We start from the raw sequence: 16,489 nt of genomic DNA, 5'->3' as shown, positions 1-16,489 counted from the left end.
GTGTTAGGGGGTGGGGAGAGGGTTTTGTCGCCGAGGAGAAGAGGAGAGGATTAATATTATATTAAAGGGGGTGTGTGAGATTTATATACATATATATGTGTGTGTGTGTGTGTGTGTTAATATAAGTGTGTGATATACATACATACATATATTTGTAACCCCTACACCATTACACCCTAAAAACAAATTCTCATCTCTTGCTGATTGGGCGTCACACGGCGCAAAACGCCCTAATTTGTAGCATCTCCACTACGCATAGCTTTAGAAGGATGTACCCAAACTATCCAAATGAACCTGATTATTTATCGGGATGTGTTATTCATACACCCTTTATAGGGTGTATATATAGATAGGGTATGTGTTAAGAGGATATGTGAATAACTAAAAAGGATGTATGAATAACCATTGCTTTATTTGAAGAGTGCTCCTAGTGCCCTAAATGAACTTGCTATAGGAAGTTATGAACTACCATAGGATTATTGACTTTGGATCCACCCACCCCCACCCTCACCCCCTGGCCCTACCCCACTCTTCTTGTCTTCTGAGTTTTTCTTTATGCAAAAAATACCATGAAAAGCATAAACTACCTCAGACCAACCATTTATTTGCTCCATACACATTATTATATACAACCTCACTAACACTCCCCTTAATTTACTCCTTCCCTCCCACCTCCTGTTTCATTTCAGCTTCCTTCCTTCACATCTTTAATCGTTCAAAATCAACCAAACAATGCCTCCGACTCACACTCCCAACACCTACATTTTACTATTTTGCCTCTTAACATCTCTCTTTTCCATCACTAAAGCCACTTTCAACCTCACACTCCCTCACCAACACCCTAACCCTGAAGCTGTAGTTCAAGAACTACAAAGGTAACATCTTTTATATCTTTTTCTTAAAATTAAACAAAACTCCATCTGGGTTTTACTCTTTACACCTTTCTAACATCTGGGTATGATTCTTTTTTCCATTTACACCACACTAAATGCATCAATTTAACACCTCCCAAGATTCCTTAAAAATAAAAATTCTTAAAATTATTAAAAACTGCTTCTGGGTTTTACTCATTACACTATTCTAACATCTGGGTATGAATCATTTTTCCAATTACAGCAAACTAAATGCATCAATTTAACAACTTCCAAAATTCCTTAAAAAATAAAGATTCTTTAAATTATAAAAAACTGCTTCTGGGTTTTACTCATTACACCATTCTAACATCTGGGTATGAATATTTTCTCCATTTACAGCACTCTAAATGCATCAATTCACAGAAGAAACATGCTTGAAAATTCCGGCGGGTGTCTCACCGGAAACCCAATCGACGATTGCTGGCGTTGCGACCCCAATTGGGCTAATAAACGACAACGTCTTGCTGACTGTGCAATTGGGTTCGGTAGATTCTCTTTAGGCGGGAAAGGCGGACAGATCTACGTCGTCACTGACTCCTCCGACGATGACGTCATCAACCCAACTCCGGGCACACTCCGTTACGCCGTCTTACAAACTGAACCCTTGTGGATTGTTTTTAAATCCAGTATGTTTATTAAACTTAAACACGAGTTAATAGTTAATAGTTATAAAACAATTGATGGACGTGGCGCTGACGTGGCAATTACGGGTAATGGGTGTATTACGTTACAGTATGTTAGTAATGTTATTATTCATAATATACGGGTGTACGATTGTAAGCCGTCGGGTAATACTAATATACGGTCGAGTCCTACGCATGTCGGGTTGAGAGGTAAATCGGATGGAGATGGGATATCGATATCCGGGTCGAGGAATATTTGGATTGATCATTGCTCGCTTTCGCATTGTACGGATGGGTTGATCGATGCGGTGTTGGGGTCCACCGCGATTACTATTTCGAATAGTTATTTTACAAGGCATAATGAGGTTATGCTTATGGGTCATGACGACGAGTACATGCCTGACAAAGGAATGCAGGTGAGTTATAATAAGAAGTTTTGTTTTCGTGCTTTGATGACTTGTACATTAATAATATTTTTATTTTTTTTGGTGTTTATGTAGGTTACATTTGCGTTTAATCATTTTGGGAAAGGTTTGATACAAAGAATGCCAAGGTGTAGACATGGGTATTTTCATGTGGTGAATAATGATTTTACTGAATGGAAGATGTACGCTATTGGTGGTAGCGCGGACCCTACGATCAATAGTCAGGGTAACCGATACATTGCACCACCAAATGCCGACTCTAAAGAGGTACCTTGGTGTTTGGTGTCCATTATCTTGTATTCGTGTTCTTAGTTGTTTTATGACTTCATCTCTCAAAATAGTATTAACAATAAGCCAATGCTGACATGGCAACAAAAGGGCATCATGTGAAATAATAAACATAACAATTAGATTACTTACAATAAAAGTTATAAAACCGCATTCATGAGATAGTTAAAACTAGAACATTATGACTAGTTTTTGTCACATTGTTGGACCACCCCCCTTAGTAAGTTACCATTTAATGTGGTATTATTGTTACACCAATTGATTTGACTCATGGTTCTAGAGATTTAAGCATATTACTTCTAAAAACTTTATTAATCATTTTTTTTTGTTTATTGCACGCTCGTAAATAGGTGACTAAACGAGTGGACACGGATGAGGGAAACTGGTCGGGTTGGAATTGGAGAACAGACGGTGATATAATGGTGAACGGTGCCTTCTTTGTGCCGTCTGGTGACGGCTTGAGTGCGATCTATGCAAAGGCGTCTAGCTACGAGCCCAAGTCAGCTGCCATGGTGACACAATTGACCAAGTATGCTGGAGTCTTTGGTGGACCAAGGTATGCTTACATAGTACATACATACTCTATGCTTTACAACTTGCATACTAACTTGGATTTTATAGTATTTTGTCATCCACTTGCCTTTTCACCCAACTTGCATATGATTCTTTGTAGATTTGTGGTTAAGTTGTCTATCCTACCCTCTAGGCTGTGGGGTGTGGGGGGCTTTAATGGGGACTCCAACCAATAATATTATGACGTGTGGCAGAGAGAGAAACTGGATAAGGTGGGTGTTGGAGCCCTCGTTGGAGCCCCTGGCCCTGGTGTGGAGGGGCTCCAGCGAATTTTTTTTTATTTTTTTATAAATATATTCAAACAACGTATTATTAAAAAAACTCATAAATTATTAAAAAAACACACATTAATAAAAAAACACATTAATATCTAAAAATAAAATAAAAATTAAAGTACTAAAAAAAACATTCTTCTTATTCTTCGGCTTGGTCTTCTTCGATCAACCTCTTTCGGATACGTTCCTTTTGCTTTTCCATTAGCATTTGATCGACCGGATTTAGGTTACTGAAGTCTCTAGTAAGAAAGTCCAAATCTCTCATTCGACTCTTTTCCTTTTTGTCATAAGAGACCACCTCCATGGTTTTGTTGAATTTATTGAGGGATTCAACAAGATTGGCGATGTTTACGGCTTCCCCCTCAGCCGGTTTTTTCCCCTTGGCGTCCCTTCCCAATGGCCACCTCCTCGGCGGTGAAGACGTTTCCTCCTCCGCAATGTTTAGGTCGAATCCAACGCGGCAATCCGACCCGGTTGAAGTGCTATACGCTCCAGACGAACTAGTTTTAGTCCGTTTCGGCCTTACTTCCGCATCAAAGTCCGGCGCCACCAGCTCAACCCACTTGGAACACCTTTTCAACCTCTCCCACAACTTTAAATCGTCCCACGTCTTCACCATCCCATACCTCCGCAAACACTCCTGCTTCCACTCTTCGACCGTGAAATTGTAAACCGCCAAATCATCACTGCCACTTGGTCTCATACGACCGCTGTTCCTGTTGAAAAGATTAGTAAACAAACCGACAAATTTTCTGATTTCGGACCACCGACCCGAAATCATATCGGCGTTCCGCTCTGTACTCCCAACGAGCATGTAGAACGTCTCCTTAACCTTTGTCCAAAAAATCTTGCTCTTTTGGTAGTCGGGTGCAAAATGACTAAATAAATTAGATTTCCATTTAACTTTTTTATTTAACTTTTTTATTAAAAATCATAATTTTAAAAACGTTAAAACAATTACCGCAACGCCGATCCTCAGAAATGACTATCCAAGCCCGACACAAGGCTTCCTTCTCATCCGATGACCACGGAGTGGCTTTCCGTTTCGTCCTCGGAGTCGAAGCCGGTCCCGACCCGTCCGTTGCAACTTGTTTTTTCCGGTTGACGCGTCTTTTTGGTCCCGTAGCTTCACCGTGTGATTCTTGTGTCTCCGGAACAACAAAGTTATGAGACGGTTGTCTGTTGGATGGTTGAAAGCCGGATGATTCTTGCGGCTCCGAATAAAATATCGGTTGGTGCGGTGACGACCATAAATCATCGTCAAGATAATCTGAATCAAGGTTTGGGAACCAATTTCCAGCCATTTTTTTAAAAAAAAGTTGAGAAGATGAATTGATTTTGGGTGAATGTTTGAAGTTTTGGTATAAAAATGGGTGAAATGGGGTATAATTATATAGGAAAAATATTTTTTTTTTTGGTTTGTTCGGCTCCCAACGGTCAAAAAACCATCAAAAGTTGTGCAGCCCTCTCTCTTCTCCCGCTAACCGGCTCACGCCTGCATTGTTTTTCGCGTTAGCGCCCCCGCTAGTGCCCTGGTGGTGTGGTGTTAGCGCCTGGGGGCGCGAGCGGAGAGGCTCTAGCGCCCCCGTTGAAGTCCCACACCCCTCAGCCTTAGTGGTTGCAAGAATATTTCTATTTTTTCACTTCTCACATGGGTTGCATAGCCTTTTTTTTCTGAATATGACATCAATGGATGATAAAGTTTGATTTGATGGTGTTGTATATTAAAATGTAGTATTCAAAGTACTTTTACATGAAACTTATAAAGTTACAATAAAAGTATATTCTGAATTAAAAAAACAGAAAACTTATACATGGAAATAGTAAAATAGAGTGTTGTGGAAAAAGTAAAACTAGACACATAATAATGTAACACCTTAACTAAGTTACATGGGCGCACGTGACCGTGTGGGAGATCTAAAGGGCCCAAAAACGCCAACGGTCATGAGTTGTTTCTTATTCATCTAGATGTGCAACTTCTTTTTTTTTTTTTGAACGGCAAATTTAGGATCACTCACGGACCACTGGAGTATAGTACCAGCAGAACCACGCGATCATATCCATCTCCACTAGGCAATAATGCCTAACCACCAATTCAGGAGGAAAGCCAACAAAAGTTGGGAAAACCCCCTTTTATGGGATTCGAACCCAGGACCTTATGGTCCCTAAGCCTTATCCCACCACCAAGATGCCACTAGGCTACAAAGCCATGGACTAGATGTGCAACTTCTACTTCAAGATGTACAAACTTTCATTTTAAGTATCTAGAGAAGTGTATTGTGCACAAATATTTTGGCATTATACTTTTGTAAAGGGCAACTACATAAGGTTTTGCATTTCTAAAGGGCGAGGATTCAAACTCGTTAGTGAAAAACGTTGCTAACACTTACGTTAAACGTTGGTGAGACGAGCGGGTTTAGAGATGATTTGAGGGGCCCAATGGTTTACTAATCTTGGTTATGGTACTAACACTATTTTTTAGAGCCTAGAGAGTAGAGAGTCCCCACTACCATCTTGGAAAGTGAGTTACACCTTAAAAAAGGGCATTTGGTGTCTTTTTCCTTGAGAAAATGGACAAAGTGCTCTTTATTTTAAGACCCCATAGCCCTCCATTCAAATTATTAATTATTTATCATGTAATCTGATATTTAAAACGGATCATACTAGTGGACCGGTTAGAGAGCCTAGACCGGTCCAGTTACGAAAACATTGATAAAACACTAAAACTGGCTTTTTAATATATCAATGGGGCTCACTAGATTAGGCAAATGTGTCTTCAAAAAACTAGCTAAAGGGTAAAAGGGAACATGAGTTTGTTTTCATGGGTGTGAAATGTCATAATCATTTCTGTCAGGACATGAAAAGAAAATGTGTGCGCAAGCTGGAAATGGTGACTTGTGGGGCCACACTTCATTTATTATTGTTCAGAAATTAGTTGTATTTTTTTGAGTATTTACAAAAGAGGATAAGAGGATTGGTTGCATGCCTGATAAAGTGTTCATTGTGGCCTTGTGGGCCATTTTCTACTGTCGTGGCCCATTTTTTATAGTTGTGGGCCAGTTTTAAAGTGGATGATTTCATTTTAAATATAAGGAGCGGATTTTTAGGCCATAGTTTAGAATGATGTCATCGGATGGCAATGGGTCGGGTTTGGGTCGCGTTTAGGTATTCCTAAACCCATACCCGTTTATAAAAGTCCATCCCAAACCCGTCGGGTTTTAATCGGGTAATTACTCGTCGGGTTTCGGGTTTCTAATCGGGTTTTGTTAAAAGACCCGTTGGGTATACTTGGCCTAAAACCCATCGGGTTTCTTTCGGGTTTTGACAAAATATAACTAATCGATCACAAATAATGATTATCATAAAAATAAAATGTCTCAAATAATTGTTATAAACAAATTTTAACATATAATATATTTAAAATACGTAGAGTATACTATATATAAACATAAAAAAAGTTATGTTGGGTATATCGGGTATAGGATCAGGATCATAAGAAAACCTTTTTGAAATTGAGAACTATGAGAACCATTTTAGACCACAAAAACCCAAAAATAAAAAAAATCATAAAATAAAAAAAAACACAAAAATCAAAAAAGTAAAAAAAACCAAAATTCTTATTTTATCATCCCGGTTTTATAAAAATAAAAAATAAAAAAAATAAAAAAAAAACTTGGTTTAGCTAAATTATATACACATATGTATACTATATACATATATGTACATTTACATCATTTTTTTGTACACATGTGTATAATTTAAGATAAATGATACTGTACATATGTGTATATTACGTAACTAAAGATTATATAAAACTATACATATGTGTATAATACGACGTTTTTTTTTTAATTTTTTTTATTTTTGTCATTTTTTTTTATTTTTTTTAATGAAACCAGAATGAAATATAAGAATTTTGGTTTTTTTTACTTTTTTAAAATTTTTATTATTTTTTGTTTTATGATTTTTTTAAATATTTTTTTAAAGGTGTTTTTAGTGGTCCAAAATGGTTCTCAAAGATCTCAATTTACAAAGGGTTCTCTTAGGATCCTTACCCGTCGGGTATATAATCGGGTAAATGGGTTAATGTTATCGGGTAATCGGGTCGGGTATTACAAATCCCAAACCCGTCCCAAACCCACGAAAATTTTCAAAATTAATCCCAAACCCGTCCCAAACCCTAATAGGTCGGGTATTACCCGTCCCAATTATATCGGGTTTCCCCATCAGGTTCGGGTGTCATTGCCATCCCTAGTCATCACTGTTTTGATACAAAATATATAGTTTGATTAAACTATAGAAATATAAGTCATGACCAAAAGTTATTTTACTAGATTGCATAGTAATTATTATTTTGGTAGCTTTTTTTAACTGATTATAAAAGATAAGCAATCATAGTGACTTACTAATGTCATAAAATAGTTGTGTGATCATCATTGATTTCAACAATACCCACTAATTCACTTTATATAACTTTTTGTTTCCATTAATAACAAAAGCCCCCTCTTTATGATTTATGAATGTCTACTCTTGTTTTGAGTTTTTATAACCAATATGTACTGCTTTCATAACATGATGCACAAGTTAACGTCGTTATGGTGCGTGTAGGGATGATGATGGGACTTTGTCATTCACGGATGGACCGGTCACTGGAGATAGCACTAGCGGGAACACTGGAGCAAGCCGAAGCGATGATGGTGACTACTTTGGGATGATATTTGGTGGTGGCACAGTTGCAATATCGCCGTCCCTAACCACCATCTTTTGTATTGTTTTTGTTTTGTACATGACTACCACCACCACCAATGGTGGTTTATTTTCATTATTATTATTACTTTAATGATTAATTTTATATTTTTCTTGTTAAAAGTCAAGGAAAGAGGTGATAAAAAGGTTCATTATCCTGGTCCCAAACTTGTGTGAGTCAATGGCTCATTGATGTTGATCGGTTTTTATTCAAGGAACATAAAAAAATGAAATATTTTAAACTTAATTAACAATTTTATCATTGAAAATATAGAAGTGTTGTGTGCCTTTTAAGGTTTTACAGTATTCAAGTTTCAAAGACAGCTATTTGTTAGAACTTTTTTTTAAATTGTTTAGCATATGATACCCCTTTACATTTTTGGTACCAAACTGATAAGATAGAATGTGAGTGGTCTTGGTTGCATTTTAGTATCCGGAAGCGCATTTCAGTCGCTTTTCAATGCGTATGCGTACTTTATAACTGAAAATGAAACCTGTTTTCTTAGACCGAAAAATCTCCACAAAGTTAGCTTGAAAGTAAACACTTATAAGCTGAACCAGAAAACATTACTTTCTGATTCACTTCGAGGTACAACTTCGTAAACAAGCATAACTAATGCAATCATCCATAAACTTATAGTGACACCGACACACAAACTACAAAGTCGAGAATATAAACATACGGTTTCATGATGCGACCCACATCAAAAACATAAGTTCAAACCAGAAGTAGATAAATATTCATCAAAAGAAAACAAAGTCACTAAGATTAGGCGAAGAGATTAAAATCATCCTTAGAACAAACATCAGATTGCCCACCTGCACGAAAAGAGGAAAAAAGTAAGTTTTGCAGTCAATGGAAACACCAAAATTAAGTATAGTTTAGCTGACAATATTTAAAAAACTCACCTGTTATTACAAGCCTGATTTCTTCCAGCCACTTCCTTCGGCTTCGTCCTTCTTACCAGACCCCCATCCTCCTGCTTGATCATCACCTTGTTTTTTACCTGCACGGATATTATTAGTAATTCATACTTGTGAACAATAACAAAAGGAAATGAAATTACCTGTATCATCACCGCCACTGCTTCCCCAACCACCACCACCTCCGCCACCGCTGCTGCTTCCCCAACCACCACCACCTCCGCCACCGCTGCTGCTACCCCAACCACCACCACCACCACCACCTTGTGCATCATCCTTCTTTCCTGCATCAGCATCGGAAGCTTTGGTACTACTCCATCCCCCTGTCTGATTGCCACTGCTCCAACCCCCTGATGAACTCCACCCACCACCGCCACCGCCACCGCTACCACCACCATAGCCTCCGCCTCCACCTCCACCGCCGCCACCTTGAGGGCATTCTCGTGACATGTGACCACTCTCACCGCACTTGAAGCAGTTTCTGCCACCTCCACCTCCACCACCACTTCCGCCTCCCTGGGGGCACTCACGGGACATATGTCCACTCTCCCCACATTTATAACAGCTTCTTCCACCACCGCCACCACCACCACCCCCACCCTGAGGGCATTCACGAGACATATGCCCACTCTCACCGCACTTATAACAGCTCCTTCCTCCACCACCACCACCACCTCCGCCACCACCTCCTCCCTGAGGGCATTCCCGAGACATGTGTCCACTCTCACCGCATTTGTAACAGCTTCTACCACCACCACCACCGCCTCCACCCCCACCTCCCTGGGGGCATTCTCTAGACATATGACCACTTTCACCACACTTGTAGCAACTTCTGCCACCACCCCCACCACCGCCCCCTTGGGGGCATTCACGGGACATATGACCGCTCTCACCACACTTGTAGCAACTTCTGTCACCACCACCTCCACCGCCCCCACCTTGGGGACACTCCCTAGACATATGACCACTTTCGCCACACTTATAGCAACTTCTGCCACCCCCACCACCACCACTTCCCCCTTGTGGACATTCCCGAGACATATGCCCGGTCTCTCCACACTTGAAACAAGCATTGCCACCACCACCACCACCCTTGGGACACTCTCTAGACATGTGGCCACTCTCACCACACTTGAAACAATTTCTGCCACCACCGCTACTACCACCCCCTTGTGGACATTCTCTAGACATATGCCCAGCCTCGCCACACTTGAAACAATTGTTCCCACCTCCACCTCCACCATCTTGTTTGCTCCACGAAGATCCCCCTCCACCGTCTTGATTACCCCATGAACCGCCTCCGCCAGCTGGCTTACTCCATGACGACGATCCCCCACCATCCTTACTGCTTCCCCAACCACCACCCGCATTATCATCTTTGTTCCCACCAACTGGCGCCGCCTTATTTCCCCAACCACTGCCAGATGACTCACTTTGTTTATTACCCCACGCAGATCCTGCATCAGCAGAAGCAATATCTTTCTTACCCCACCCTGTTGTATTTTCATCCTTTTTCGTACTGCCCCATCCACCACCACTTTCTGAGGCCGGTGCAGGAGTTGACCCCCAAGCTGTTGTATTTTCATCAGTTTTCTTGCTACCCCATCCACCACTTTCTGAGGCGGGTGTGGGAGCTGAGCCCCAAGCTGTTGTATTTTCATCTGGTTTCTTGCTACCCCATCCACTACTTTCTGAAGCGGGTGGTGCGGGAGCTGACCGCCAAGCTGTTGCATTTTCATCTGTTTTCTTGCTACCCCATCCACTACCTTCTGAGGCGGGTGGTGCGGGAGCTGACGCCCAAGCTGTTGCATTTTCATCTGTTTTCTTGCTGCCCCATCCACCACTTTTTGAGGCGGGTGCGGGAGCTGACCCCCAAGCTGTTGTATTTTCATCTGTTTTCTTGCTACCCCATGCACCACTTTCCGAAGCAGGTGTAGGTGCAGGAGCTGAGCCCCAGGCAGACTTGTTTTCACCATCATTACTGCCACCTGCATTGCCCCATGCACCACTTTCTGAATTGTCATTTTTAACACCGCTTGAGCTTGCTCCCCAGCCAACATCTTTGTTTTCGCTAGAAGATGCACCCCATGGCATACCCTGTTGTGTAGTTTTAGTCTCCCATGCAGAACCTCCAGCATCTTCTAGACATAAAATAAAGAGTTTAAGAAAGTAGCACAAGCAAAAAAATTTAAATATACATACATAAACAAAATGTCAATAATACCTTTATTGGCATCATTATCCCCAGAGTTTAATGGATTTGCAGATGCAGATCCCCAAGCACTTCTACATACACAAAAAAATCAAGTAAATAAAAACGAGGGAAAATATATGTTATAAACTATAAAGATACATTGATGTTTCTGCTACGACTACTAAGGTATATAATTTAAAAACTAATAACTTAAAAAGAAGTTGGCAACATCTGACAAATGTGCTCACAAGAACAAGCTTGTATATATAATTAAGTCACTGAAGATTGTAAAGAAAACCTTTTATATTACTGGTAGGAACTTAAACATATCATGTTAGCTTATAATCATATGTTAACTTATAATCATATATAGCATTTAAAAAAACAAACAAATTACATATAAGAATCCATATAACCTTTCAGTAGACTGGCCTCCAGCATTCCATCCCCCACCTCCAGATTCAGTTGCAGGAGCAGCATCCATCCAACCTTTAGAGGATTCAACAGTATTAACCACAAACGACAAATGTGTATATCAATCATATAGCTGAATAAAAAAACATAAAACAATAATACTTTAAATCGTTAACCATATATAAAATTTCCCACCTTGAGAACCGCCACTCTCCCCAAGCAGTTCAAATGGCTTCGCAGCATCCTGCCCGTCACTTTAAAAAACCAAACAATATTTCAAAATAAAGTCTAGAGATTAGACAAAGAAACCTAACAAAATTTAGACCACTATACCCAAGGGAAACAGCAGAACTTTTCTCTCGAACTTCTGCAAGATGCTCAGCTTTAACTGCAAATAATAAATTCAAAAAAAGATTACTTCCAAAATACCTAGTAAAACCAAATAGAATAAAAGATTAAATGTTAATAACTTAGTTGATAGTTATTGAACCTGTAAGAATTTTGTGCTGTGAATCAAGCTTCACTGTTATATCTGAATATCGAATTGCCATGACACGACATATGTATCCCTTTAAAGGGCCCACGCGTATTCTACATGGTTGCCCGACGGAGAAACCTTCTTTATCTTCTTGCTCAACTGCATACCCAATAATATAAACGTAAAATTATATAAACTCATGAACTAAAATTTTAAAATTCTAAACTTACACTTGCGGGTATTTTCCCTCCCTTCCCAAGCGTTGTTAGGTAACAAGGGAGACTTGGGTGATTTTGGAAGATCATCAAAACCAGAGGCATCTGATTTACCACCCTGCAATACAGGAATTGTGTTTAATTGCTAATATTGAAAAATTATATTCGGAAGACATATGATCTACTAAATATGAAGTGTTTAATCCATGACAACCGTACCTTTCCTTTAAAGATATCAGAAGAAAAATCCATCTTCTCACAGATATTTGCTTTAGCACAAGAATAACCACAATTTTCTGATTCATTCTCATCATGCAAAAATACGACCCCTTTGTAAAGTTGCTTGACAATTCCTCGTTTATACTGCAGGTAAAAACACCACATGTTGCTTATACTTCAAATCTAGCAATGATGATTTAAACCAGAATCTTTTAAGATGATGACAAACCTCTAGTGGGCCTTCTAAGATCCTCACAGTATCATTAATTTTTATAATCTTCTTATGCTGATCAAAAGCAGTAAAACTCTTATCAAAGTCTAACTTCTTCAGTAAACGCGCTTCAACTGCCACTACCATAGGCCGATCTGACCCTTCCTCCAAAACCTTGAACCAGCAGTCTGATGTTAAAATACTTAAAAAAGAACCAAAAACAAATAGAAGAGCACTTAATATATAACCTTGATGCGGTCATCTTTCTCTCTGCCAATTACAATCCCAAAAGACTTGCGACTGCAGACAGAATTACACAGCAGAGTGCATTAGAAGAAATGGAAAAACAGGTCAATTTAATTTGTGTTTCATCTTTAACTGCTTAAAAGTGTAAACTAAAATAATGGTTAAAAGTCAACTTGGTCGTATACTTCAAAAGTTTCAACATAACTTAAGCCAATACAACCTCTTAAATCACTGTATTCAAAACAATTAACTTTACCACTGAAATAACACATTTTTGCAATCATGTTCAGCACGCAGACTTTTCAGTAAAATTAAAAACAAGGTTGGCCAGAAAATGTGACAAGCTGAGTCAATCAAAGCCGACACAGAGCCCTAGATTAAACAATTACCCATTGTAACTGAAACATATTTTGACGTGTTACCCAGTAGTCCCAACCCGCCCGTTTCATCACCTTTAATCTGACTGCTAAAAAAACATACCCATGAAGCACAAGATCAGGAACTTCAAAACCATTCTCCATGGTGGAGCTTGATGAACCTTCTCCTTTTCCACCTGTATTATTGTTGCTAATTGTTGGCTTTTTCTTCTTACATTCACCAAAGAGTCCAGTAAGCCACTCTACATCATTAGATTCTTCTTTATTACCAGGGGAAAATTTTAAAAGCTCGGCTTCAGAAGGCCTAACATCCCAGAAACTCAGAGAGTCCAAAGGCACTTTTTTGTAAAGATACCCATCCTTCAGAGTCATTCCATCAAAAACCTCATAAGTATCACCTGTATCACGATCACGCCTACACTGAACTAGTGGTCGATAAGCCCTGCACAAAATGACAAAAAATGAGATAAAATGATAAATAAGTGGGGCCAACAAAGTATAGTTTTCATATAGAAAAGTTAAGTATCGTACTCAAGTTCACTTGAGGTGATCAATCTAGGCGCAGGAACAGTGTTTTTCTTGCCAGTAACTCCTCCACCCTGCAAACAAAAAGAATGATTATAAATTGTGTAATATGTTCACATTATATATATATATAGGTAAAGTTCATTACAAATTTTTCAGCAACAGCTTGTAAATCTATCCTTGGGACAAGCTTGACAGTAGCTTTCCTCTTAGCTTTATCCACATGCACAACCTGCACCCATATAGCTAAACAATGAACTAACCCGACTAAAAAACAAAAATACCCCAAAGGAACATAGTAAATAAAATCTCTAAATCCAGTTATGTGGGTTGGGTTAGGCACATACCTGTGCAAGATCCCCCTTGTATTTCCCATTTTTCACACGAGCCCAGGTATCCGTAGATACCTCACTGTATTTGCTTCGAACAGAGAATAAATGTGGAACTTCAGACACTTGAATAGCGGCCACTCGACTTGGATATATATTGCAAAGACCTTTGCATGCCTGAAAAGGTAACAAATATGTAAATGTGCATATAAGAAACAAGTAAAACTTAATTTTGTAATATAGCATTGTCTATACATGTCACCATCCAAGTAAAACATAGAAAACAAAAAACATCAAAATAGTCAAATGCACCTCATTAATGTCATTTTGCTTTACAGCTTCGATGTATATAAAACCCTTAACATGCTCAACAGCAAAGGCAGAAATTATTTGCAACTTAGTTCCAAGGGCTTTCACGTCAACATACTTTTGCATAAGACAGAAAGCTGAATGCCTCTCACGTCCAACCTACAGTCAACATTATGTTCAAAAAACAGAAATATGGGACTAAAAATGATTTAAAAACAAGCTAAAAAGTCAGGTACAACAAATATACCGTGCATTTGACTTTCCAGATTACTGGACCATCCTTCTCATATGGCATAGCCATGACACGCTCATCCCTCCTAGAAGCTGCAGTTCGGTCTTCTGCATATTTAACAAAACCAGCACCTGGTTTATAACGTGCTTCCAAAAGTTTATCCATTTCCTCCTCGTCCATATCCTCTTCTTTGGGAAAAAAGGGAATGTTAGGAGTCTTTGGTTCAGCCTTCACTTCAGGACCAGAGCCAAGTTCATCATCAAGAAACACTGCAACAGCCAAGAAACAATAAGTAATTAAAAAATGAGACTATTAAACAGGATAATAAGGAACTGTGTTTTCCGCTAAAAGAACACGATACGAATATAGAGTTATGAACCCATACAGATGCACAAATATTCACACAACAAAAATAATAAAAAATATCAAAGATTTAAAACCGAAGACAAAATAGTTATGATAATTCAACGTCTAAAAAGCGTAGCTCAAGTGATACAACATATATGTCTTTTTTTGACATTAAAAATCGAAACGAGCCCGAGTCTCAAATAAAGCTAGTTTAATTATTAATCTCGAGCTCAAGCCTTGTGTATTTTTATATTTTACCTCTTTTATATTCTACATACTTTACAACTAATTAGTTTACACCGTCCAGTTAAGCTCCAGACAAGCATTGACTCATTTAAGGTAGTACACGAGCTCGATCCAAGCTGAGGCTCGTTTCAGATTTTTCTCAAAATACATAAAAACAATTAATATCGTATATAAACTAACAAATAAATAGTAAACGAGCCAAGCCCAAGTGTGAAAAAACAACTAATGTGCTGAGCTCAAGCTTTAGAAAAGGAGCTCGAAACAAGCTGATCCCGAGCTTGAAAAAACAACTCATGAGCCGAGCTCGAGCTTTATAGAACGATCTCAAAACAAGCCGAGCTCAAGATCGTAAGTCAAAAAGTCTAGCTCGGCTCAACTCGTTTACACGTCTAAGGTTCATTTTAATATAAGAAACATATATTTTCATGGAACCCTAAATCCACCTACGTTTCATCAAAACAGCTTCAAAATCAACAAAATTATAAACATGCAAGCCACAAATCACTATTAAACCATAAACCAAACAATACCTTCACACATTCACTCAAATCACAAATTAGCCCTAAAATAACAATAAGTAGCAAAAATATAGAAACAAAGATGATCGGAAACAGAAACGAAATTACCGTGCATATCATCATCATCGATGAAGTGCTCGTCGTCGCTAGACTCACTCTCGTTGATTTCGAAAGCGGTGTCCTCGAAGAACTGAAGCACGTTAGGGTGTGTACGCTTCCGATTGCCGGATTTATCGTCGCCGTTGCGTTTCCGTTTGCTGGATGACGAATCATCGGCTATTCCTTTGCCTTTATCCGCCATTGTTGGTCTTCGATTGATGAAATTTTAGGGTTTTGTGTAGTGGAATTTGGGAGAGAGAGTGAGTGAGGTGAGAGAGTTTTTGCATGGGGGGTGGGATGTAGACTGTGTGAACGTACACTTGGAAAAAGTTATCCGTAGTAGTAATTTACAGTTTTTCAAACACACGGTACAACTTAAAATAACACTGTATACTTAGAAGTTTTTTTTCATGGCATAAAAAAGGAAATTATAAGATTTTAGTTTAAATCTTTATTCTTGAGTTTTTTTTATAAAAGAAATGATAGGAAAGCTTTGGTGTTTCAAGTCCCAAAGTTTTCTTGTCAATTTGGCATGATTTGGAAAGAAATGAAAGGATAAATATTTAAAATTACCACTTTACTCTACAATCTACATCTAATAATTGGTTTAAAAAGGCTATATTTGTAAAACTACATATTTTTTTCTTTTCCTTTCCTTTCAATTAAACTAAAGAATGTAATTAACCATTTCTTTTCTTCCACTTTCTTTCATTTTTCATTAAATTTGAGAATGCATTATATGTATGTACTTTCTTTTCTTC

At 38.7% G+C, this 16,489-nt stretch overlaps 2 protein-coding genes across 3 annotated transcripts; one reads left to right on the top strand and one right to left on the bottom strand.

Moving 5' to 3' along the window:
• Window positions 1-542: 542 nt before the first annotated feature.
• LOC143632841 (putative pectate lyase 5) lies at window positions 543-7,986 on the top strand. The gene is made up of 5 exons (XM_077101265.1): window positions 543-875; window positions 1,254-1,953; window positions 2,038-2,229; window positions 2,601-2,806; window positions 7,707-7,986. Exons 1-5 carry the CDS (start codon window positions 733-735, stop codon window positions 7,936-7,938), a joined length of 1,473 nt encoding a protein of 490 aa, XP_076957380.1. The 5' UTR covers window positions 543-732; the 3' UTR covers window positions 7,939-7,986.
• Window positions 7,987-8,440: 454 nt separating this feature from the next.
• On the bottom strand, window positions 8,441-16,047 carry LOC143632840 (uncharacterized). 2 transcript variants are annotated; one of them, XM_077101261.1, is made up of 19 exons: window positions 15,738-16,047; window positions 14,533-14,786; window positions 14,289-14,444; window positions 13,995-14,153; window positions 13,796-13,879; window positions 13,654-13,721; window positions 13,226-13,564; window positions 12,748-12,799; window positions 12,518-12,673; window positions 12,289-12,432; window positions 12,085-12,187; window positions 11,867-12,013; window positions 11,710-11,764; window positions 11,572-11,630; window positions 11,379-11,451; window positions 10,993-11,054; window positions 8,912-10,909; window positions 8,754-8,851; window positions 8,441-8,663 (listed from the first exon to the last, which is right to left on the bottom strand). In XM_077101261.1, exons 1-18 carry the CDS (start codon window positions 15,928-15,930, stop codon window positions 8,760-8,762), a joined length of 4,194 nt encoding a protein of 1,397 aa, XP_076957376.1. In that variant the 5' UTR covers window positions 15,931-16,047; the 3' UTR covers window positions 8,441-8,663; window positions 8,754-8,759. The 2 variants fall into 2 exon arrangements, with proteins under 2 accessions (XP_076957376.1, XP_076957377.1); XM_077101262.1 differs by having other exon boundaries at window positions 8,912-10,906; window positions 15,738-16,046.
• Between the last annotated feature and the right edge of the window lie 442 nt (window positions 16,048-16,489).

Source organism: Bidens hawaiensis, unplaced genomic scaffold (genome assembly GCF_021521415.1).
Source record: "Bidens hawaiensis isolate Kalapana, Puna unplaced genomic scaffold, B.hawaiensis_p1.1 tig00006534_1, whole genome shotgun sequence".
NCBI lineage: Eukaryota > Viridiplantae > Streptophyta > Magnoliopsida > Asterales > Asteraceae > Bidens > Bidens hawaiensis.
This window is presented reverse-complemented; position numbering and strand designations above follow the sequence as displayed.